Consider the following 25950-nt stretch of genomic DNA (forward strand, 5'->3'; position numbering starts at 1 on the left):
GGAGTTCAAAGTTATCCTAGTTACCTAGGAAGTGTGAGGCTAAAGGGAGCTATAGAGAAAGAAACAGACTCAGAGACAGCGATAGTGGGGAGAGGGAAGGGAGAGAAAGAGGGGGAGGGCGGGAGAGAGAGAGAGAGAGAGAGAGAGAGAGAGAGAGAGAGAGAGAGATTCTACAAACCTTTGAGACTATGACATCTTTAAACAGGTTATTCCTATCTGGGGTGGAAAAGGACTAGAGAGGTATGTGAATACCAGGAAGTAGTACTTGTGAAATCTATTTTGGAGTCTGGCTATGATGGTCTTCCTTTGCCTCTGATGCTTTGAATGCAGATCATCCTCCCTTATTCCCAAGAACTTCATACACATCTACCCAGTGCCATCCCATTAGCATTGTTGAGGGTCTTGGATTTTGTATAAACTCGGGTCCATAAATATGCATATACACACATGCACATGTGCACACACACACACACACACACACACACACACACACACACGTCTCCTTGGATACTGCCTGTGGGGTTCTAACACTATGGATCTAACCACCTGAGAACTGAAGAACCATGTCATCCACTCCTGCAGTCAGAGGGAGATGCAGGCTAACTGCTTGAAGCACCCACTCATAAGGAAGAATATGCAAAGCACATAGAAGTCAGTAGACCAGGTAAATTCCAAATCACCTCCACCACAGTTCAGTGGGTCTTTAATTAGGACTCAAGAAGTGAGGATAACTCCCTGCAAATTGGATCGACCTCTGAGCTCTTGGCTGTGCCTTCAAGTCACTCAAGGTGCTTTCTGTATAACTTGTGTCTCCTGTTTGTAGATGCCCCTATTTTCTTGGGCTGCCCTTGGCTGGGAGAGTCACAGGGATCCATAAACCTCTCTTCCTCGTGTTCTTTCCATTCCAATCGCTACTTTTTAAAAATGGTTTCCTTTTAGCCTGTCTATGTCCTCTTGTTCAAGGCATTGATCCCAAGAACAAACTGGGTGACATCTTCCACAGTTCAGTTGTAAACTTTCCCAGGTAGACAGGGGAGTGTTAGATAGGCCACACGACCTTCCACAGGACTCCAGACCATGATTCTTTGACTTCTGCCATAACACAGCAGACATCCCCCCTTTTTACACTTACTTCTAACACCCCCCCCCCCAGTTTCCACTTACCAGGCTCTCTGGGACATTCTTCTCTGAAGTCCTCTGGTTTCTGGACCCAGACCTTTTGTCTTTTTGTTGTTGTTGTTGTTGTTATGAATGTTTCAAAGACCACCTGCTGTTGGTTGTTTTTTTTTTGTTTGTTTTGTTTGTTTTTTTTGACCACTTATATTTTTTTAAAGTAATTTTCACTACGGTAACACTCAACTTCTCGGTATGGAAAAATATTCTTAGTTATTTATGAAGTCTCATAAGTGACTCTAAATCCAAGTGACTCCAATAACAAATGTCACCATTCCAGCATTTAGTTGAATTTTGGAGTCATCTGGCCAAATCACAGAGGCTTGGGATTTCAGCACAGTTGCCCTTGTACAAGAACTTGCCTTGCTTGTTCAGAAGCCACTCAGATTTGCTTCTGAAATGGCATCTTCATAAGGCCTCTAAATTCATGCTCCACATTGGTAGGAACCGTCAGTCTTTCATGCCATGTACTCAAGTACCTGAGTGTCCCGTGGCACGGCAGCCCATGCTTCCTTAAGGAAGAGTTTCAAGAGAAAACACCATAGTTTCCCCTGTTCTAGCTTCAGGAGTGGCACTCAGTCATACCTAAAATTCTCTCTTGGTGATACAAATCAGTCTTATTCAGAGAAAGAGAGAACTGGCCAAAGTCGTGATACCAAGGCAGCAAGAATCATCAGACGCTATGTTTCAGTATGGCAACAATATTCTCCTCTCCGTGTCAGTGTGGTGGCAATATAAAGTCTCGGATCCTTGGTGGCAATGCATTAACAACTGCTTCTTATTAAAAATGTCATATAAATGTATATATTAATATAGCACATATATTATATGATATAAACTATTATATATATATATATATATATATATATATATATATATATATATATATATTTGGCTTCTTTGAGGCAGAATCTCACTATGTTGCTAGAACTAAACTTGAATCCATGATCTTCTTGCCTCAGCCTCCTGGATACCTGGTTTAAAGATAAGCCCTATTATGCCTGATTAACAGGTACTTCTCAAAACCCCTTGGGGTAGCAAGGACTCTTTAGACAAAAGTAATCACTGCCAACTCTTGTTGTTTGTTTGCTTGTTCCCAGTGTCTGGATTTCTAATTCGCATGTTTGCAGGGGTGTCAATAATTATTCTACCCCCTCAGTTGCTTTGCCCAGAGTGTTTCACCCCAGCAGCAGAAAGGACACTAGAACAGAGGTTTTCCCCCATTTTTCACGTGTTTGTTGTGCATATATGTGGACATGCATGTTTGCACGTGTGTTAGTGCATGCATGAGCATGCATTGTGTGCCTGTGGAGGCCCAAGGTTAATGTTGGGAATCATTCTAGACCACTCTTCCAGTTTATTTATTGAGCCAAGCTCTCGCAGTCAAACCCAGAACTCAGCTGTAAGGCTCATCTCTGCAGCCAGCTTGCTCTGGGGAATCTCTTTTTTTTTTTCCTTCTCTGACTGGAATCCCGTGCCCACTCAGCATATACATGGGCTCGGGGTATTGGAACACCAGTCCTCATGCTTGCATGGCAAGAGCTTTAACCACTGAGCCGTCTCCCCAGCCCCTGACTTAGAGGTTATTTAGAGAGGACTTCAGACTTCGGCACATGGGGGCTGTTGAGATAGAATGAGAATGATTGCAGTGATCATGTGTGAAATGGGCAAGAGCGAGGGGGCCGGGAATGAAACGTGATGGACCTAACGTTTGTATTTTACTCAACACATTAAAGCCCTGAGCCTTGGTGGAAGGATGTGAGGGGGTGGGGCTTTGAGATGTAACGGGTCATACTGAGTTATTGCTCCTTTAAGAAGTGACAACTAATTCTCACTGATTCTGATAGACAGGTTAGCCAGTAAGCCACAAAGCTCCTCCTGTCTCCATTTTCCAGGCATTGAGATGACAGATGCAGGATGCTGCCCACTTTCCCCATAGATTCTGGGCAATCAAACTCAGGTCCTCATGCATGTGGCATGCACTGAGCCACCTCCCCAGCCTTAGTCACATGCGTGATCACCATGCCACCACATGCAGTCAGCTGCATCACTGAAGGCACTCTTTCACACAATGGCACTGTGCCCGAAATGAAAAGCTGCAAGGCGCTGGCTGCCTTGTTCCATCCAGAAATCTATTATCTAGAAATAGAACGTACTTGAGATTCAAAGTGGTTTCCTGCTGACCTTTGAAATACATTGAAAGTTGCAATAAAACAAAATGATCTTAAAATATTAACAGACCAGAAGTAATTAAATGGCAAAGCCAGTGATTTAAATGGAGAGCAAGGCTTCCGTTGGTAAACCCTTTCTGTTAGCCAAGAACAACAAGGTCTATGGCTTGGGTAAGGCCTGTGGATTCACCACCTCCTTTTTTTTCGTGGCTTACAGCTCTTTATTTGTTTATTTTTTCTGAAATTGCCCATTCTGTGTAGAGAAGAGGAAAAACCCCATCGAATGTTTTCTCCCTCTTCCCTAAAGGGACAACAGAAACTCTGTTGAACTTTGGCATCCTCACGGCCCTGTAAGAGCAATCAGCACAGGCCCTCGGTGGATTTCAGAGCTGGGAAGATAACTTAGTCCATAAGGGGCTTACAGCACAGGCATGGTGATCTGAGTTCGGATCCCCACACCCTTGGAAAACACAGGGTGTGGTGGCATGCGCTCGTCCTCCCAGTCCTGGGGAGACGGAGGCAGGGGAATCTCTGGAGATTGCTAGCCAGATAGTCTAGCAAAATCAAAGAGCTCCAGGTTCAGGGAGAGTCCCTGTCTTAAAAATTAGAGTGGTGACCGTCCGGCCCCTACATGTAAACACACACACACACACACACACACACGTATACCTGTGAACATGTACACATGCACAGACCCTACCCCCGATGTCAGATGAGTACAGTTGGTTCCTACAATCCTGAAAATCTGCCAAGAGCCAGGACCTCGATGCTCTGGAGAAATCTGGTGCAGGTTAAGTGGTCATTCACGGCCTGGCTGATCTCTGTCCTCTGCCTGGCCTCATCTACGGGGCTGCTCGACCAGAGGGAAGCAATTTACGGACGAGGAAGAATGCATGTCTCCAAACCCATGACCCTGGAATCCACACCCTGAGATCACTATTCATGGCACCAGGTTTTACTCTGCCGACACCAGCGTCCCAGGGTCCATGAGTCCTATGAAAATTAAGGAGGAGGGGCTCAGTACTGGAGAGAGTTCACCTCCAAACACAGTCATTTTAACATGGGGAGAGGGTCTCTGGGGTAAGCAAAATGAGGACAGGGAATCTGGGAGTATTCTTTCCACGGCACTGGTCTTTTAATGAGATAGGCTCATGCAGCTGTGTTTCCACATTAAATTCTGCTAAGAGGATCACTTTCCCCTTTTCCAGTGTCTGTCTTGATGGCATGCCACAATTGTTAGTTCATCAGTGGAGAGACAGGTTTGGACTCATGTCCCCTGTCCATTATTAGTTTTAAGTATTTTTGACAATCCAAGAATATTGGCCAGGGCATGAAACTTCATTGTGATGGTTAGTCTTGGTTGTCAACTTGACACATCTTGCCAAAGAGAGAACCTTATTGGGGAATTGTCTCCATCAAATCGGCATATGGGCATGTCTGTGAGGCACTTTCTCCCTTGCTAATTGATGTGGCAGGGCCCAGCTCACTGTGGGCGGAGCTGCCACTAGGTAGGTAGGTCTGGGTTGTATAAGAAAGGAGGCCGAGCAAGCCAAGTAAGTACTGTTCCTTTACCACCTCTGTTCCTGATTTGAGTTCCTTCCCTGACTTCCTTTCATGATGAACTTGGCCAAGTTCTCTGGGACCTTGAGTTGCCCTGGTTTCTCAGTGAGCCCTTGTCCTCTGGTCCCGATGTGCTCAGGTCACATGTGGGCAACAGGCCAGTCCTTTGTACCCAAGAGCCAGGCTTCTAGTCTTTCTGCTCTAGTGTAGTGTCTGCTCCAGCCCTAGCCCCGCTCTGGCTGTTAAACTCTAAAAGTCACAAAAATCTATTTAAGATGCAGTCCCACCTCCAGGCCTGGCTTCTTCACCTGGCGTGGACCACTGGCAGGAAGCCTCGTGTCCCAGTTCAGTGTGGTCTCTGGGAGGTTCCAAATCTCATTTGCATGTGGATTTTACCCTGGAGCTCCATAAAGCTGCCTCTGTCTTGCATGCTAAATTACAAATAGCCTATTTCCAGCAGGGGCTGGGGGGTTGCACCCACCCCTGTACAGAGTGAAGGAGGTCATGCGGTGTCCTCTGAAGACACTTTCTGGAAAGAGAGAACCACTTGTCACCAACAGTACTCTCTGCTTGGGATGGTCTTGCTCATGTGCTTCTTGCTCTAGGTAAGCATTGTCCAGGACAGCTGTTTTCAATTTTTGTCTCTTCTGATGGTGGTGTCCCAGTGGACACAGCACGAGGATAGTTAGTGCCATGCTCTAAAGCCACCACGTAGTATCTTCAGAGTCACGGCTCATGTCTTGTTTTAGGACCTTGAGGCTCTTCCAGAAGGTACACCCATGGGTGCCAAGAACAGGAAGGAGTTATTGAGCATCTCAAAGTCAATAAAGGAAGTGAAAAGATAGAGTATAGCACCTTCCTCCTTGACTTTTAACAAGAGACCACAGGGGTGAGAGTGTTGGAATTGTGCCCCTGGCTGCCTGTGGCCTGGGGCAACTTGCTTCTTGTGCTTCATCTCCTCCTCTGTGAAGTGCAAGCCATTGGCCCACCATTGTCAGTTTGTAAGGGCTGCCCCATTACGGAGGTAGGTCCTGCAGGAACGAGAATGCAGCAAGGAATCTGAGCTGTAGATTGTCACTGTAAGTAAAGTTGTGATTATCCCACAGTGTCTGGTAAAGCAATTTGCACTGTTTGGATTGCAATAGATACCAGTGTCAAGGGTATTTTCATGCTCCCAAGTTCTGGTTATTCAGATACAACCAACAGAGTTATTGAAAATGCCTACTAGTAGTTGGCATGCTGGCACACACCTGTAATGCCAGCACTTGGGAGGCTGAGGCAGGAGGATCTTGACTTGAAGGCTAGTGTTTGGGGCCAGTCTGGGCCACACGGAGAGACTCTGTCTCAAAATCAGCAACAACAATAACAGCAACAATAAAACATTATTAAAAGCAAATTTTAGGTTTTACTTATTTATGTTTATTTTTACTTTTTAAAGTCTTACATACTTGGAAATAAAGTCACTTTTTAAAGTACTTTAATTCTCTCTCTCTATCTGTCTGTCTCCTTTCAAGTAACACAGACTGCCCTGGCTTTTTTACACTGGCTCTGGGGATTGAACTTGTGCTGATAGCACACACGCTTCACAGACAGCTATGTCCTAGACCAGTCCTTTGATTCTAGTGGTTTGTTTGTTTGTTTTTAAAAAGTTAAAGTTTCTATTTTAGTGTCTTACATTTATTTAGTGAGTGTGTATGCACATGTGTGTGTGTGTGTGTGTGTGTGCACATGTTCATGTGCATGTCATGAGGCATACACAGAAATCAGAAGACAGTTTGCCAGCGTCATTTCTCTCCTTCCATCATATGGGTGCTCGGGTTAAATTCAGGTCTTTTTCTTATCTCACTATAAAAGAAATCCCAGTTATAAAGTCTGCAATGTACTCCTTTTGGACCTTGATCTTGCAATCCTCCAGCCTCACAATTTGTTTTCAAACTGCAGTAGAATGCACATAGCCACATTTCCGGTTTTAACCTCTTAAAGTGCACAGTAGCTCACCAGCGTTTAGATCATTCCCTGTGAGCACTCATCACCGTAACTCTTCTCTGGATATCTTTACCATCCCCCAAAGGAAGCCCTTTATTTAACCAGCATGAAGCAGTTGCTCCCATTTCTCCCAGCCAGACTCCCTGGCAGCTGCTAATTTTTTGGTTCCGCTGTTTGCCTGTTATGGAGAGTTCCTGTCCATGGGTTGGCTTCTTTCACTTAGCTGAGCGTTCCGAGTTCATCCATGTGGCGGCATGTATCCGTGCTTCATTCCTTTTGTATGATTGGATAATGCTCCTCTGAATGGATGTACCAGATTGTGTTTACCCACCCACGAATGCATGGGCAATGAATGAGTAGCTTCCACCTTTGGCTGTGGTAACAACATCTTTCTCCAATTCCTTTGATCATGTACCTAAGAGGACATTGCCCGTTCATATGGAAATCCTATATTTATTTGTTGATCCATTGCCAAACCTTTTTCCACAGCAACACACGAGGGTTCCGACCTCTCTGCATCCTCGTCGGTAGCAGAATGCGTTTTATTACAACAATGGGAAGGCAAGAAGTCTGAATTATTTAGGCCTCATTTATTTAACGGGATTCCATTAAAACAAGAACTGGAAATGGGTGAGCGTTCGAATGCAGAATACATCATAGCTTTTGAGATTTGCGAAAAGCAAAGGTTGTTTAACATGTGGGGATAAATTTGGTCATTAGTTCGTATCTATGGACCATATAAATAACAAGATCATAAAATCCATGGAGCTGCTAGTGGCTCTGCCCTATGATATGATTCATTGGTCATTTTTTTCCTATAAAAATAGTACAGTAGCCCATCTCAATGACATCTGGACCCATCTGCGTAAAATGAGCATCTGAGGTCATATCACTATTGCATCGCATTCTGTGCGCCATCTGACCCATAAAGGCAGAAGTGGGGTGCTTCTGAATGCATTAGGAAATTTTACGCATGTCTTCTATTTTTTTTTTTAAATGACATGGAATGTCGAGACTTGGCATTATTTCCTTTCTACCAAGCTGTGAATGTGCCATCCTTATTAGAAGTCTAAATAAGTACTCATTAATGCTCAGAGAGATTCAGACAATACTTAAGATAAATAAGCTGCTTAAGAAGTGTGTTTCCCCAGATTTGTGGACCAAGATAGCACACAGCAGATTGAATGTCATTTCACATTCAATACAATCAACCGAGTAAACTGGGTTTTATGACCTCATTTCCTCACCTCAGGTAGGGAGGAATGGTGTCTGTGGCTCTCTGGTCTCTAATCCATCATGCGTTTTAAGAACAGCTTTATTTAGTTGAGGGTTTTATGGGGCAAACGGAGAACAATGTGTATGGCTTCCCAATTCTATGATGACAAGGAAGGGGTGGGGACAGAATGGTGTGCCGTGACCTTTCTCTTTCATGCCTCTATTTATTTCTTCTTATATGCAGTGAATAATGCTAGTGTCAGGGTGTGGTGGTTTGAATAAAAATGGTCTCCATGGGCTCAAATATAGGAATCTCAGTCCACAGCTGGTGGAACTGTTTGGGGAGGGTTAGGAGGTGTGGCCTTGTCGAGGGAGGTGCCTCATGCTGGGAGACCAAGATGTGAACTCTCTGCTAATGCTCCAGCTCCATGCCTGCTGGGGCTGCTGCCATGCTTCCTGCCACAGTGGTCATGGAGTCTAGCTTGTCTGGAACTGTGATTCCCAAATTAAATACTTTCTTTTATAAGTTGTCTTGGTCATGGTGCGTTGTCAAGGCAATAGAAAAGCAACAAAGACACTCTGTGATGAACCGAGAAAACACTACCTGTCCCCGTGGAATTGTTAGCTTCTGGTGAGTTTCACGAGGTATCACAGTCACAATTTGCAGTTACCTGTTGCTACATAACAAAACACCCCAAACTGAGCTATCCTAAGCAGTATGTAGCTGTCTCCCAGCTTTGTGAGCCATGGATTGGGATAGGAGATGAAGACGCAGCTCAGTTCTGCTCTCCAGGGGGTGACAAGGAAGAGGCAAGTAGATGAGACTTTACAGATGGAATATACACATGAATTCTTCATGGTCATGATTCCTCACCTCTTCTTTTTGATGTATCTTCTGCCATCAGAATGTTCTAGATGTTTGTTCCCTTTATTTGTTTAAATGTGTGCCTCTGTGACTGTCTGTTACATGTGTATGCCTACTTATAGAGGCCAGAAGAGGGCATCAGATCCCCTGGAGCTGGCGTTACAGACAGTTTTGAATAGTCAGACATGGATGCTAGAAGCTAAATTCAGATTCTTTGCAAAGTCAGCAAGTTCTTTTAACCACTGAGCTATTTCTGCAGTCCTGCCAGACAGTTTTCCACCTACCTGTCTGGAACCTGAAATAAATGGATAGGTGGATGGGTGAATGGGTAGATGGGTAAATCAGTAGGTGGTGGTAGTATAGGTAGGTAGGTGGATGAATAGGTGGGCAGGTAGATTGGTAGATGGATGGAGGGGTGGGTGGATGGATGGATGGATGGATGGATAGATAAAAGGATGGATGGATGGGTAGATGGGTAGATGGAAGGATGTGTGGATGGGTCAATGGATGGATGGATGGATGGATAGATGGATGGATGGATGGATGGATGGATCGATGGATGGATGGATGGATGGGTCGATGGATGGATGGATGGATGGATGGATGGATGGATGGATGGGTAGATGGATGGATGGATGGGTAGATGGGTAGATGGAAGGATGTGTGGATGGGTCAATGGATGGATGGATGAATGGATGGATGGATGGATGGATAGATGGAAGGATGGATGGGTCGATGGATGGATGGGTGGATGGATGGGTAGATGGAAGGATGTATGGATGGGTCAATGGATGGGTGGATGGGTGGATGGATGGATGGATGGATGGGTAGATGGAAGGATGTGTGGGTGGGTAGATGGATTGGTAGATGGGTAGGTATGTGTATGGATAGGTGGGTGGGTGGATGTGTAAGTGGATGGATAGTTGAATGGGCTGATGGATGATTAAATGAATGGTAGATGGGTAGGTAGATGAGTGGGATGGATGGATGAATAGATGGGTGGATGGACAGAAAGATTCAGTTGCCTGAACATCTCTCCCTCTCTCCATGCAGTCTGTGCTTGTGCGTTCCTTGAAGAAATACGGTCTCTGATTGCTCAAGTGTTGTGTTAGTTCTTTGTTGCTTTGACACAATCCCTGACAAGAGAAACATGAGGTGGGAATGACTTCCTCTGTCTCACACGTATGAGTAGAACATATCATACCATGGTAGGAAAGACGCAGCAGCAAGGACTCGAGATGGGGGGGGGGGTCAGGCTGCATCTGCAGTCAGGAGGCAGAATTGGACACGGGTATTCAATCTGTTTTTTTTTTTCCTTTTTACATTATCTGGGACCCCAGTTCATGGAATGGTTCCACCCACATTCAGGTCCTCCCACCTCAATAAACCCAATCTAGAAACTCCCTCACAGACATGCCCAGGGGTCTCCTGGATGATTTTAGATCCCAGCACTTGACAATCAATATCAACAATGAAAAGTATCTTACATGGCCACTAGCTTCAAGCAGAGTGAACATGCCAAGGACTCCAGACCTTTTATGAGCTGGACATAGGAATCATAGACTTCTGTCAATGGGGCCAGATAGGCTCACAGGGAGTGTGAGCCTCCACTTCTCAACAGAAGGAGCTGTGTGTGAAAGAATATATAAAATATACATATACTATATATATAAATATGAAAAGTATATATATATAAATAAAAGAATAATTTGCTTTAAAAATTTAAACTATATTTATTGTATGTATGTGGGGTAGAGAGTTACACATGTCAACTGCATGCAAATAACAAGATCCACTCAGTTTCCCTACCGTTTCAAGGGCTACAGACCCCCAACTGTCTGTGCAACACAGCTGTGTAGAAAACCACCAGGCTCCCTACTGTTTACATGAGAGGGTGACCCGTGTATCTCACTACCTTTGGCTAGAAGCACGGTCTCCCAAGCCCTGTCACTGTGTGTTGGAATTGGCAGATGAGTTCCAGGACCCTGGAGGATTTCAGAATCGAGGTTATGTGGTAGCTTTACTGAGAATGCCCAGGGGTTGTTCTTTGTTCACTTAATAAGTGAAGGTTTGCCTGAAAAACCTATAGACTATTCTACAAGAAAAGGGATTTGAATTTAAGGAACGGTAAAGGAATTAGTTCAACAATGATTATTGAGCTCTGATATTCCAAGTGTTTGAGACAGAGCAGAAAGCAGGTTAAAAACTACCTCTGAGGGCTGGGAGCTGGTTTGGTGAATGTGTTTGCCAGGCTAGCATGAGGACCCGAATTCAGATCTCCTGCACCCACACAAAACCAGGCATGATGACACATGCCAGTCACTGTCACACTGTGGAAGCAGATACAGGGGGACCCATGGGAATAGCTGGTCTTGTAGCAATGAGCTCCACGTTCAGTGAGAGAGCCTGTCTCAAAAAGGAAAACATGGAGAAACTAAGGACAATATCTAAGATCAACCTCTGGCCTACACAACCCACATTCTCTCTCATACACATACATGCATGCATGTACACTCATGCGCAGTCACCCATGCCTAGACACACAGACATTCAAACACACACACTCATATTCACACAACACAAGCTCATACCCATATTCACACACAGACATTCAAACACACACACACACACACACATACACTCATATTCACACAACACAAGCTCATACCCATATTCACACACAGACATTCAAACACACACACACACACACACACACTCATATACACACAACACAAGCTCATACCCATATTCACACACACACACACACACACACAACACATACACACACACAGGCTCACACACGCTCCCACCCACCTATGCTGTTACTACATGGATAGTAGAGAAAGAGACAGCCATAATAATAAATGAGTCAAATCTTAAACTGTCGGATGGTAAGTTGTATGGGAATGACAGGGAAATTATAGCCTTTCCAGCCTACTTGTGGCACTGATGGGAAAACATGACCACTGCCCCTTCACAAGTTTTAATGGCAAAGGCCATCTGCTTAGGGAGGAAATGGCCACCTGCGTTATCATAAGTGTAAATTGAACATAGGGCTGACCACACCCTGGTACCCTGTTGATCTCTGGCTTATGAATATTGATCAAAAAGTCACATCTATTGTACACAGCTAACTCTAACCTGTTATGCTTCCCTGGGACAGCTGGGTGCTCCATGAAGTGAGTTCCACGTCTGATTTTGCTAGTAAATGTGTCTTCAAAGACTCTAGAGAGTTTAGGATAAGTATTTAGATGGTGTTCATCAGACACAACCTAACTGTTAACTATTTAAGAAACCCAGGTTCTCGGCACTCACCTGGTTGGTCCCCTGGGTGTGGACCCTTGCTTTCCCTTTGAAAATGATGGATCAGTTAGTTTCTCACTGGAAATTACCAGTGAGATGGCTCAGTCATGAAATCGTTTGCTTTGCAAATATGAGGACCTGGGTTTAACCCCCAGGGTCCATGTGTCTTAGACTCATTTCTATGGGTGTAATGAAATACCTTGACAGAGAGTAACTTAAAGGAGAACAGGGTTGGGTACAGATTGGAATTCCAGGCTTCCATCCATCCCCGTGGGGAAATCAAGGCAAGACCTTCCAATAGCTAGTCATGCCACGCCCACAGTCAAGAGCAGAGAGACATGACCACATGTATGCTCCCTTGCTTGCTTGCGCTCTTATTCAGCTCAGGACTTCCTGGCTAGGAAATGACTTCACCCACAGTGAAATGGGTCATCTCACTTCAGTTAGCTTAAGACAATCACTCATAGTGATAGACAATGCTCATAGTGCAGCCGGTCCCTCATTGAGACTCTCTTCCCAGGTGTCAGGCTGACAAAGCTGACAGTCACACCAAGTTAAATGTAGAACTAAAGCTGGGTTTGGTGGTGACCACTTGTCATCCCAGCACTGGGTAATTGGAAATACTCTCTGGGAAGTGTGTATGTGTGTGTGTGTTTGTGTGTGTGTGTGTCTGTGCACATACACACACACACACACACACACACACACACACACAGAGAGAGAGTTAACTACCATTTTCCCATTTCCTTCTTTGTCTTTTCACAGCTGTGCAGTCACTGCACACCCTAAATGACCAGATTTCCCATTTCATTGTCACCAAGTCGAAGGCACTGGAGGAGGATGATGACCCTTTTCTACCCACCGAGAAAGAGACACTGAAGAACTCCATGATACTGATGAGACACCTCCTAATGGATGCCCAGGTACAAGGATGAGTGGTGGGTGGTCCAGGGTTGTCCCGGCTTTTGTCATTGTGACACGACTGTATCATCTAAAAAGTTCACGCTCAAGAATTACACATTTAAGCTAATGAAAAAAACAACGAAAATATCACAAGATTTCTCATCATGTTTCTTGCAAGTTTAGGATTTAATGTTGGATCTCAGTCATTGGCCAAGGCTTGGGCATGCCTTTAATGGGTTTGGAATTGTCTTTCGGGTTTCTTTAAATGCTTTGTTTGGGGGATAAGATAACCAAGGACATCCAATTAGCAAACCAACCACCAGTCACTTTTGCCGTAAACGACTGTAAGAGGCGCTCTGATACAGTGCGGACTGGGCTTTTCATTAGGTTTTACTGTGTTCTTAAAGTCGGAGTAATGGAGCTTAAAGATAATGTATGTGTTGCCTTTGAGAATGGAGCACATCCCCCTCAGTCTTGGGAAAGAGAAAGAATGCATTTCCATACAAACTTGGCAGGCATCAAACCTGGCAAGGGTGTCGGCATGAAGCAAGACCTGATCCAAAACTGTATCTCTGAACAGCTGGTAAATATTTAGGGGTGCTCGATGAACCCCCTAGTAGATGAATCAGCATTTTGAAGACACTAGCAATGAATATGCTGAAAGGGGATTTGCCCATTTCACACCATTGTTGAGCTGTTGTTTCTCAAGGTTTCTCCTCATATGCTGTTTTATTGAAATATTTAAAAGTAATCTTTCTTCTCCTTCTGTCTTTGTTAGTGGGTCTCTCCAGATATGTTGATGGGCAAACACCAGGTGTTTTAAGAGCAGGGTGGCATTTTCTTTGGTGAAAGCAAACTGCTCTAGAATTTATTGTCATTTCTGTCTCTTGGGAATCTGGAAATGTTTTTAGGAAACCGTCTTTGGTTTGAGGGGATTCTTGGGCGATGTATCTTCAAAGCTTTTTTTTTTTTTTTTTCTTTTTCCTGAAGCTTGCTTTCTGTTGAACAAGTGAGGTCAGCAGGGCTGTTTCCTGCCTTCTGCTCTGGGTGGGAGAGTTTTGAACCATGGTCTCTCCACTTTCTTTTCTGCCAGGATGATGCTTTGTTTTATTGTCTATGATCAGTCTGGAAATCTCAATTTCATCTCACCAGGACTGTAGCTGGTAGGGCCTGTCTGCATTCCTCACCTGTCAGTATTTGAAGCTGCCCCGTGGGATCCCAGCCCCTCCGTCAAGGTGCCCCAAATTATGCAAAGCCTTTCATTTAAATTCTTATTCTTCCAGCCCCTCTTTTTAGTAAGCAGCTATTCAACCTCCCTTTCCTTCCCAAGCCTGTCTGGGGGAGAAAAGAAGGCTTCTAAAGCCACAACAGCCAATTTTAAGACTTGGAATAAAAGGGGGAAATTTAGAGCAACTTACTGAATAAAGCAAGCAAATTGTTCCTGAAAGCGCAGCTTTGCTCGGTGCCTGGGCCCAATCCGATAGCTGACATCACAGCCCAGGGAACTGTGTAAATGAATCCCCAAGGAGAGAGTGTGTGTTCTCGTTTGCAAAATCCAGAGAATAAAAGCCTCTTCATTTCTTTTCTCATCTGAATTTACGAATGCAGAGCGCTGAACTTTTAACACCCTTTCCCATCAGAGGGAAAACCAGGCCCCATAGTTGAAGGCCATGGAGGAGTGAGTCCACAGCATAGTGGGGTAAGCAGAGTTCATAACAACGTAGGACATTTGTTGTTACTATTTTCGTGTTTTGAGAAAGGCTTGCACTCGGTAGCCCAGGCGGCCCTGTACTCATAGCAGTCCTCCTAGGGTTTTAGGCATGCAGCACCACACCTGGTGAATTCATTACCAGTCTTATTAAGAAATGGAAGAGAAGAGATTGTAGTGCCCCAGAACAAGGACGTGCTTAAGAAGCTGGGAATACTATTTACCCCAGTTTGGGCCATACACAGTGTACCCATGTGAATTACTACCCTGTACCCAAGAAATATGCCCATCTGAAACATCTTACATGGCTTAAGATTATGTTTCACCACACTGATAACCTTCCTATCTATCTATCTATCTATCTATCTATCTATCTATCTATCTATCTGCCTATCTATCCATTTGTCCATCCGTCCATTCATCCATCAATATCTATCTATCTATCTATCTATCTATCTATCTATCTATCTATCATATATCTATCTATCTATCATCTATCTATCATCTATCTTTCTATGTATCATCTCTATATTTCTTTATTTCTTTTATTTTTCCTTTCAGAGTTAAATAGAATGTTCTCATTTTGACAAAGTAAAGTAGGGTTCCACTGCTCTTCCTCTCTAGCCCCACTCTCTTCAATCAAGGTCAATTGGGTCCATGTCTCCAGGAAAACTGTCACAAGAAGTTGGTCAAGTATCATCATGCACTGTCTGGGGACACTCTTGCCTCAGGCCTCCTTCTATTCAGAAATAGCTAAAAGTCTTGTCTTTTAGATTTATAAAGGACAAACGAAATGTGCTGTGTTTAGTTTAGTTGCAAGATATCAGCCTTGTGGTTTTTCTTCCAAACAAACACACTAACTTTCTGAAAGTTTTGCTGAAATGGGCTAACATCAAGACCTCACAGCCCCTTGGGTTGCACAGAGTCTCGGGTGGTCCTCTTTCAACTTAATGTCACTAATTTTATATGATGCTGGGGAAATGACATTTTGTGGATGACTGGGGTAATAGGTGGCTTTATCTTTCTTTTAAGATTTATTTTATTTGTAGTTATGTGTATGTGTGTCTATATGTGGGTATATGCACATAAGTACACTGCCTTCAAAAGCCATAAGGGGGCACCAGATCCTCCGGAACTGGAGTTACAGGCTGTTGTGAGTCTCATGACATAGGTTTTGGGAATTGAATTTGAATCCTCCACCAGCGCAGCAAATATTCGTAAGTACTGAGCATCTCTCCAGCTCCAAACTGTAGATTTGAGTTTTGTAGTAGACATTCAAAAATACATTCTTTTTTTAGTAAGAATCTTTATCAAACCCATTTTTTTGGTGAAATTCAGTTATTTTCTATCTATTTTTGAACATTGCTTGGTATCTTTCTCCCAAAGACAGATGGATATACTTATTTATTATTCTAGACTCAATAGTGGAGTATCACTAGAATGTTAATGTAGTCTGCACATGCAGCCTTCCTTCGGTTCTGCATTTGAGATATCAATGGACCAGTCTATATGTTTATATTTTGTGGGTCAAAAGTGGAGAATGAGCCACATGTCGTGACCCGTTGAGCTTCCTACGTGTCTTAGTTCAGTACGCACCGGGCTCTTAACAGTATTCGATTATGATGAGATTCTCTGACATCAACCACACGTTGAAGGAAGGTGGGAAAAAGAAAGAGAAGCCTTGCAGAGAACCCAGAGGCTGCTCAGCGAGTACGTGCTTACAAGGCACAATCGATTCAAGTCACATCTGTCTTGGAGGCAATAAATCCTGCTTAGGAGAATGTCAAAGGCAAACGCACTGCTGTGCTCTGAAATCCCACCTCTGAGGATTATAAAACAGTATGCATGGAGAAGACACATCCCCCCACCACCTCGTGTAAAGGGAGTACCAGTGATGATTGGCAGACCCGACAGCCTGCTCCAGAGAATGCAGCGTGTCTTGGGAATAAAGGGATATGGGCAGGGTATCCCAAGAGGCCCATGGTGATGCAGTCATTCCATAACCGTTTCTTTGCATGGTGGTGGGTCTCTGAAAGAACCAAAGAATGTAAGAGCTTCTATTTGCATTACCTTGCCTCTTCAGACTGCAGGCCCCCCAGTTCAATTAGGTACCCTATTCACGTGGCATTTGAAACCTAATCTGGTGGTTTTTATTCCTGAGAGCTTCCTCTAAACCCAAAATGCCAACCCAGTCTCGTAAGTGATTAGATTCATAACAGCAAAAAAAGGCAATTCTTTCTGGGAGAGATTAATTCTTTTCCTCGCACTGTGGAACTCTGCATGCTAAGAGGGGTCGATTACAGCAAATTAAATTCCCAACAGCAACTCTGCCCCTCTCCCACCAAAGGCTTTGGGTCATTGTTGTTAAAGGAGAAGCCGTGCCTGGGGAAAGAGGAGGATGGCCGGGTTCAAAGTCAGATGTTACTGTTGGAGCCTGAGTTCCATAGACTGATACATTCATGTACACATGGAAGTCTGTTTCTGCTGGTCAGGTGAGAGATTGGCTCAGGGAAGTTCCATTGCCCAAACAGATGGTCTCTCTTCTTAAAACCTGGGGGCCTCCTTTTAAGAGAGGATGCACCATGGGACTATCCCTTCCTATAAGTCTCTGTCTAGGAACAAAGCAAGTAAACCTTTTAAACTAAAAGCAAGCCTCCTGCCTGGCACCTGCAGGTAAGTCCATGCTTGAGTTATGTTAGTGACTCTTCTGTTACTGTGTTAAAAAGAAAACAACAACAACAAAATACAAACAAAACCCTGGAGGAAGCAACCTACGGGAGGAAGAGTTTATCCTGGCTCAGTGCTGGAAGGCTACGGTAGTCCGTCATGGTCGGGACGGCACGGCAGCAGGGACACAAGGTCAGCCAGTCACACTGCAGCTATAGTACAGAGGCAGAGTGACAACAGGGAGTGAGGGTCAGGCTTTAAACCACAAGGCTTCCTCCAGTGAGGCTCCACCTCCGCAAGGTCCCACAACCATCCCAAAGGGCACCATCAGCTGGGGATCAAGTATTCAAACACTTGAACCCATGGCGGTGATGGCGGAGGTGGGGGACCTTTCACTTCAAACCACAATGAAAGTCAAATACCTGGTGGGAAAACAGTAGAATTGTGTATCCTTTGGGTGGCCTTTCCCCTATTTTTTCTTCTTTCCCTCTTTCTTCTGCCTTTTCCCTCTAGTCTTGTCCTTCTTCTTTGCTCCTCTCTTCTCATCTGTCTTCCTTTCTGCTATCTCTGCTGAAGCATGCGTTCCAACACCTTGTGTGTGCCTTTCCAGGCAGTAACGGCACAGCAGCAGGAGGTAGGGTGATGAGCAGAATATAAGCCTGGTGGACGGCGGAAAGCAGTTTGGGGACCCTTCCAGGTCCTGGGTGGAATATAGCTTGGGTTGCAATGTTTTTTTTTTTCTTTCTTTCCTTCTTTTGAGAGAAGCCTTTAGCAAATTCCACTGGAGGGCTAGACCCTCCGCTTGGCTTCTGGCAGACTCAGGCTGAGTTAACAAGAATAGATCGGCTAGTGGAGAACTGTCTGAAGGCCGGCCTCAGTTGGAGAAGGATGGATTTGGACCAGAGTCACCAACAGCTCCTGCCAGTGGACAGGGAGGTCAGCCTAACAGCTGCCACCCCCCTGCAGTGAGGAGACACTGGGAGGCAGGCAAGCCATGCATGTCCCCGAGGCAACCTTCAATTTGACTCCCGTTTCTAACACTTTTTCATGCCTGCAGGTGCTATTTTATGTGGATGCTACAGTTAGGGAACTTCGTAGTTATTACTAACGCTTTTATCTGGGGCTGATAAAATTGTTTCAGTCAATTTTAAGAGGCAAGACAGTACTAAAGTTAAACTCTATATTCTTAGACCTCGATGGGGTTTATGGCTCCAAGAATACAATTTTCTGAACTCTCCAAGCAGGATATAAAAAAATACCCCAAATATCTTAGGCTCTTCAAGATATCTATTGTTATGTTAGCCAATAACGACTTCCAAGATAATGCCCAGTCCCAGCATTTACGCTTTCAGAGACATCTCACCGTGTGAAGGCTGCACAGTGTTAGCATCTACAGAGCCCACATTTGGGAGCTCTGCAGCAGCCACAAAAACATTGCCAAGAACATCATGATGTTTCAAGTATGCTTATGATTTTGTGTTGGATTGCACTGATACCTGTCTTTAGGTCTCATGCGATCTGGGGCATGGGTTGAACATGTCCACATGAATGATCTCAATTAAGAGGAGAGGAAAATAAGTTTGCCTGCCACAGGCCAGAGAACTTCTGCTGTATTTTGACCTTTTCCTGACTGGTGGTTGCTGAGGATTGTGATGGTCTGCTGTGGATAATCCTTCTGCATGCTGTGAATATTCGTTGTTCTTATTGGTTGATAAATAAAGCTGCTTTGGGTTATGGCAAAGCAGAATAAAGCCAGGCAGGAAAATAAAATGAAAATATAGGGTTAAAGAAGGGTGAAGAGAGAGAGAGAGAGAGACAGAGAGACAGAGAGACAGACAGAGAGAGAGAGAGAGAGAGAGAGAGAGAGAGAGAGAGACAGCTAGTCACCCAAGAAGCAAGATACCAGCAGACCAGTAAAGCCGCATCCACGTAGCAACATATAGATTAATGGAAATGGGTGAATTTAAATGTAAGAGCTAGTTGGTAATAAGCCTGAATCATAGACCAAACATTCTGTCATTAATATTAAGCCTCTGAGTCATTATTTGGAAATGGCTGTGGGATGGGGTGGGACAGAGAAACCTCCACTTACAATGGTCAGCTTTAATTGCAAGCTACGTACAACTTAGAACCTGGGAGAGTGTCTCAGGGAGAGATTGCCTACAGTTGGTTGACCAGTAGGCTCACCTGCAGGGAATTGCTTGAATAAAGTTTATTGATATGAGAAGTTATATTACTATGATATAATATATAACATATATATTATATAGAGAAGCTATATGTATTATGTACAAATTAATTGATACGTCCCAGTCCCCAGAGGGCAGTACAGTTCTCTTGGCATGGGTGTACTGAATTGTTTGTCAGTGGAGAATTCAGGGCTGGAGAGAGGGCTGAGTGGTTCAGAGCAGGTACTGCTCTTGGAGAGAACCTGAGTCTGGTTCCCAGCACTGGCATGAGGTGGCTCACAGCCACCTATCACTCTGGTTCTAGGGATTCTGATGCCCTTTTCTGACTTCTATACACAGAAAATTCATGTAGCAAACATTCACACAGCCCCACAAACATCAAATATCATACATATAAGTAAAACAATAAACAGATTTTAAAAGAGTAGTGGAATTGAGCTGAGCAGAAGCAAGCAGAGGAGCATGTGTGCATCTATTTCTCTCTGCTCTTGACTATTGTGATGTGACTAGCTGCTTTAAGTTCCTCCTGCCATGACTTCACTGCCAGCATAGACTATAACCTGGGAGTGTGAGCTAAAGTAAGTCCTACCAATGCCACCCACCCCTGCTTCTGCCCCTTTCGGGGAATTTTATCACAGCAACAGAAGTAGGAGAGGAGTCATGGTGTTTTTGCCATTTTAAATGTGTGTGTGTGTGTGTGTGAGAGAGAGAGAGAGAGAGAGAGAAAGAGAGAGAGAGAGAGAGAGAGAGAGAGAGAGAGAGAGAGGCAGGCCAGAAGAGAGCATAGGATCTCTTGGAGTTGGAGTTATGGTGATTGGGAGCTGCCTGGGATGGATTCTGGGAACTGAAGTTCAGTCCTCTGGAAAAGCAACCACGGCCCCACTATTGGCCTCTTAAGGGAAGAGTCCAAGGGTGTTTCTAGACTCACCACAGTGCACAGAACAGCTCCACCCAGGAAATAGCCACTTACTCACAGATACCCGTAGAAAGGTTTCAAAGTTAGAAAGCCCTGCTTTAGATCCGAAGTTCACATTTTAATTGTTCAGGGGAATCTTCCAGTTGCAAGATCCCTTTTTCTGAAGCCCACTATTGACCATAAATAACTTCTTTACTAACCAATGGTATTCATAGCATACAGAGGGGAATCCCACAGCATGTGTATTTATGCTTTTGTGCGCATTTTTGTGTGTATGTGTATGATGTGTGTTTGTGCATGTGCATCTTTGTAAATTTGTTGATGAAAATATTCTAATGCTTACAGATTACATGTTTGTGTGTGTTTGCAAGTACTTATGAATGTGAGTATGTTTGAATTTATGTATGTGTTTGTGTGTTTATATATGCATCTGTATATGTTTGTTCTTATGTATGTATTTGTGGGTTTATATATGTATCTGTACATATTTGTGTTTGGGAAATTGTTTGTGTATGCTTGTGTTTATGTGTTTTTGTTTATGAGAGAAAGAAAACTCTCCCCATGCTTTCTTGCATGTATTTGTGTTTTAATTTGTCTCTTTAGTATTACCCCATGAGATAACTGAAAATAGAACCCTAGAGATGGCACAAAAGATAGCCATAAATTACTTATTCTAGGAATTAGCTTTTAATTTAAAGACTATAAAACTTACAACTGGCCTCTCAGGAACAGACGATCCTTTGTTCACGGGTATCCACGGGGGAAGCAGGCAAGGATGCAGCAGGCAAGGATGCAGTTCCTGTTAGATGCATAGACAAGTGGACATGTGGAAGGAGGCTTGGGAAACTTGTCTGCACTTGGAGGCGGTTGGCTCGGACATGGCTGGGCAAATTCTGGCCAGCAGGCAGCTCTCCATTATGCACCTGTGTTAGGAACTTTATGGTTCCACACTGGGCAAGGCATTGTTTCCTTGGCATCATGCACTCTGGAAATGTGAATTAATGGTAGCAATAATGAGATGTAATTAGAACGGTGATTTCATTGCCAGTACTTTTTTTCCATCACAATAGAATTTAGTATCAGGCTTTTTAAGAGTACCAGTTATTCAGTATTAATTTTATGTGTGGCTCCTGTCTGTTGGTCAGAAAATGGAGAGTTGAATATTTGTCATATAGTTATACCCTAAAGTAATTTACTCTTATAATAGTTTTTTTTTAATTATTGCATGTGTACATATTGTGGAAGTCAGAGGACAGCTTGACAGAGGGTGTCAGTTTTCTCTTCCACTTGAAGGACCTGGGTTCAAGCTCAGGTCATCAGGCTTGGCAGCAAGTGACTTTACCCAGTGAGTCATCTTACTGGCTCTAGAATGTTAATTGTTTTTAACTTTTAGTTTTATGTGATTGAATATTTTGATTTTATGTATGTCTGTGCACAATATGTATGCTTGGTGCCTGTGGATGCCAAAGGAAAGTGCTGGACCCCTGAATCTGGAGTTACAGATGATTACGAGCTACCGTGTGGGTACAGGGAACTGAACCTGGGTCTTCTACAAGAGCAACAAGTCTTAACAGCTGAGCCATCTCTCCAGCCCCTAGAGTAGCAATTAAACATGTTTTTGAGATATATTTATTTTTATTTTATGTGTCTAGGTGTTTTGCCTGCGTGTATTTCTATGGACCATGTACAAATAGTTCCTTCAGAGGTAAGAAAGAGTCCATCAGACCCCCTAGAACTGAAGTTACAGATGGTTGTGAGCTGCCATGTAGGTGCTGGATATTGAACCCAGGTCTTTGAGACATAGTGAAACCAGCCTGCTACTCACTCCCCTGTCTCTGGGAACACTTAGAGGCAGTTTTAAAGTATGGTCGTAATGTGGTTACTCCAAGCACTCACTTCTCTGGTACTGGAAACAAAGTTGCTAACTGTGTCCTCTGAAATCCAAGGTATTTTTAAATGTATTGTCTCTTAGAATTTAAATTTCTTTTGAGAATTATTTCATTCCCACCTCTTGCCCCTTTCCTCTCTAATTTCTCCTGTGTTTCCCCAGGTCCCTCTCAAAGTCATGACCTTTTCTTCAATTATTATTGTTTTACACACACACACTCCACTGAATCCTAGGTGTATGCATTTAGGGCTGATCACTTGGCACTGGATAAGCTACCAAGGGGTTCGTTCCTAGGGGAGACAAGTTCTCCCTTTCATGCCTAGTCATTGCCTCTAACTCTCCATGTAGGAGCGAGGCCTTGTGAGATTCCACTCATTCATGCTGTCATGTCATCTGGTATTGTCATTGTCCAGGTCTTGTTTAGGCAACAATAGTGTTAGGATTTTATGGATACAGCTTCTTTTTCATATACAGAAGATGCTATCATATCACAGCATATGTCCCCTGGGCCCTACAGTCTTTCTACCCTCTTTCCTGCAATGTCTGTTTTCATCCCATTAGCCAAAGTGAGTCACACCAGCAAACCCAGAGCAGTGGGAACAGACACCACTGAAGGAGGTGGATACAGGGACATGAATGACTGACCCACTATATAACCAAAGAATGTCTTCAAATGACTGCCGTGGTTTAGGTGTGGCTTCTTGCACAAGGTTCATGTATGACAGTGGTTCTCAACCGTTCTAATGCTGTGTCAGGCTGTGATGACCCCCAACCCTAAAATTATTTCACTGCTGCTCCTTAACTGTAATTTGCTGTTATGAATAGTGATGCAAATATCTGATACACAGGATATTTGATACCTGACCCCCAAAGAGGTCACAATCCTCAGGCTGAGAACCACTGATGTGTGGAGAGCTCACATTGCAGTGTATAATGTTGAGGCGGAATCTTTAGAGCTGGGGCCAGGCGGGAAGTCACTGAAGCGTCTGTCTTCAGATGGGATTGTCCATCCTTCCTAGAGGAAGATGTATGGAGGCCCAAAAATGTGAGCCTATTTCCATGTTAAGCAAAGGTCAGAGAGTTGGAACTTTTCTCTAGTTCCTTCCAGGTTATTGTGCTTCTGCCTCAAACAAAGGGCCCACCTAGATATAGATCAGAGAGTTCTGCTCTCTCACGGTTTTTGTCTACAGGTGTGGCTCAGGCATAGAGAAGCAGATTGTTCCTACCTCAAATAAGAGTCTAAGGATCCAACTAAGTTCCAGTTTCCTTTATGGAGAATACTTGGGATTCTACCCAGGGAGTGGTTTGCCTAGAGAACGTTTTGGTCTAGGGTGTAAGCATGACTTGTTTTGTTCTAGCAACAGAATGTTTAACTATGAATGTTTAACTCACAACTTTCAATTGGTGTGTTTATATTTCCCCAACAAATGGCGGCCCAATGTGGTGCGGTCAGCTGACAAAGGCGTTATGAAGGAGCCCCTCTCCCCAGTCCCTTTGGCTTATTGCCTCACCCTGTTGCTCCTTCTTTTTCCATGTGGCCCTTTTATTCTACAAAATCCTGAACTCTTTATATGCCATTCAGCTCCAAATATGTTGTTATTGCCACAGAAAACAGACCAATACAGACATTCTTGGATACTTTTGATCTGTGGGAAATGGGGATTCAAAACAGTAACCAACAAGCTTCTCATATGTTGACATCCCCTTCATGAATGTCTGCTGGAGTTGGTTTAGTTAGAGGTGGTAGGGTGTGTTCTTTTGTCCCATAACAATGCCCAGAGGACAGAACACGTTTGAACAGCTGGAGGATGTATTTCAAGAGGACTCTATGTTAAGATTGGAAAGGTCAATGTCCAACAAGTGTGAGAAGCATGGACTCATGATAAATCTGGAATTCTGAGGAGTCATTAAAAGACTGTTAATCCTTCTGGTAGGGAGAGCCAGGTGCATGACTAATTTGTTTGACAAATACTTCCTGAGAATCTATCAAGTACTGAAAGCCACGGCGGTAAACATTCCAGAGCGATCCAAAAAAGATGAATGTAGCGGAGGGCCGTTGAGTGCTCACTCTGCTGAGTTTCTTCACCTCCATCCTCTCGTTTAACACATGGAGGAAGCACGTGATAGCCTCCCTATTTTATGGATGAGGAAACTGAGGCCCAGAGGAAATTCCCGTGATTATGTATCTAGCCATCAACTATGCCAGTTCAGTTGCAAGAGTAGCTGTGGGGTTTTGTTTTGTGGGTTTTTTTTTTTTTTTTTTTTTTTTAGAATTTCCCTGGGAGGTAACTCTGAAGCCCTCTGCAGTCAGTGCAATGTGTTTCCCCACCTCAGGAACCTTTAGCTGGCCACTCGATGTTAGATACAAAGCAGACATCAAAATGCCTTGTGTGCTTAAACAAGAACTTTTATGCTTTATTAAAAGAGGTTTTGATAGTTCACAGGAAGTCTTACAAACTGGACTGGAGACACAAGGGCAAGAATAATGATACCTGGAAACATCATCGAGATAGACACTAGAGTTCCTTCCAGAGCTTCTTTCTAGAACCAAGGAGTCTAAAAAGAGCCAATATCCTCTCTCACACTGGTGGCTTATTGGGCAACAGCACCTCATTTTGTGTTTCTGAACCTTGGGGACCTTAGCCGCAAGGGAATTTGGGAAATGTAGTTTTCAGCTTTCCTTTCCTTTTATTTTATTTTTTATAGTTCTGAGAGGTGGGTCACAGAAGGTGAAATAGGAGGCTGAAATGACTTGGTGGGTAAGAGTACTATGGAAGTTTTAGGTCCTCAGTCGGAATACCCAGAATCCCCATGCAGAAAGCCAGGTAACCCCAGCACTGTAGGATGCAGAGACAGGAGGATTACTGGGGTTTGCCATCTGGTAGCTTCTCTCCAAGTTCAGTGAGAGAGCCCATCTAAAGGGAATAAGGTGGAAAGTAATAAACACCCATGACCTCCGCTGACCCGAGGATGTGCGTAGAGGGCATGCATCTGCATACATACATGTGCATACCCCAAACACCCCATATACATAGACCACAAATATCCCCACAGGATAAAACAAAAAATAAATCAATTTTAAAGGAAGAAATATGGAGATGGGGTTATGTATGTATAGAGGAAAAGACATTGTGGGAAACTGTCAACACAAGACAGGGGCTCAAAAGGTTGCAGCTATAAGCCAAGGAATGCATGGGGCTGCAGCAGCTCAGAGAGTTCAGAAATACATTCTCATTTGAGGACTTCACAGGGTCCCATTGCTGTCACCAAAGTGCCACAGAATGAGTCATTTAATATAAAGTGCCTGTGGCACTTTGGCCTGGCGGCCATAAACCAAACAAGCATGTATGAATGTTTATCGCCTGTGTGCCGTACCCATGGGGGCCAGGAGAGGGAGTCAGATTCC

General features: G+C 43.9%; 1 protein-coding gene across 5 annotated transcripts in view; it reads left to right on the forward strand.

The window, feature by feature from the left end:
• Positions 1-25950, forward strand: part of Kazn (kazrin, periplakin interacting protein) — a 912767-nt gene that overhangs the window by 196955 nt on the left and 689862 nt on the right. For all 5 annotated transcript variants that reach the window (XR_005974328.1, XR_005974329.1, XM_041651457.1 and 2 more), the window contains exon 2: positions 13039-13196. Coding sequence is in view for 3 of the 5 variants with exons in the window: in XM_041651457.1 (XP_041507391.1) it covers positions 13039-13196 (158 nt within the window). In the remaining 2 variants the exon portion in view is untranslated. The remainder of the gene's footprint in view (positions 1-13038; positions 13197-25950) is intronic.

Source organism: Microtus oregoni, unplaced genomic scaffold (genome assembly GCF_018167655.1).
Source record: "Microtus oregoni isolate MIOR12 unplaced genomic scaffold, Mior012 000005F_ref0000423, whole genome shotgun sequence".
In the NCBI taxonomy this organism is placed as follows: domain Eukaryota; kingdom Metazoa; phylum Chordata; class Mammalia; order Rodentia; family Cricetidae; genus Microtus; species Microtus oregoni.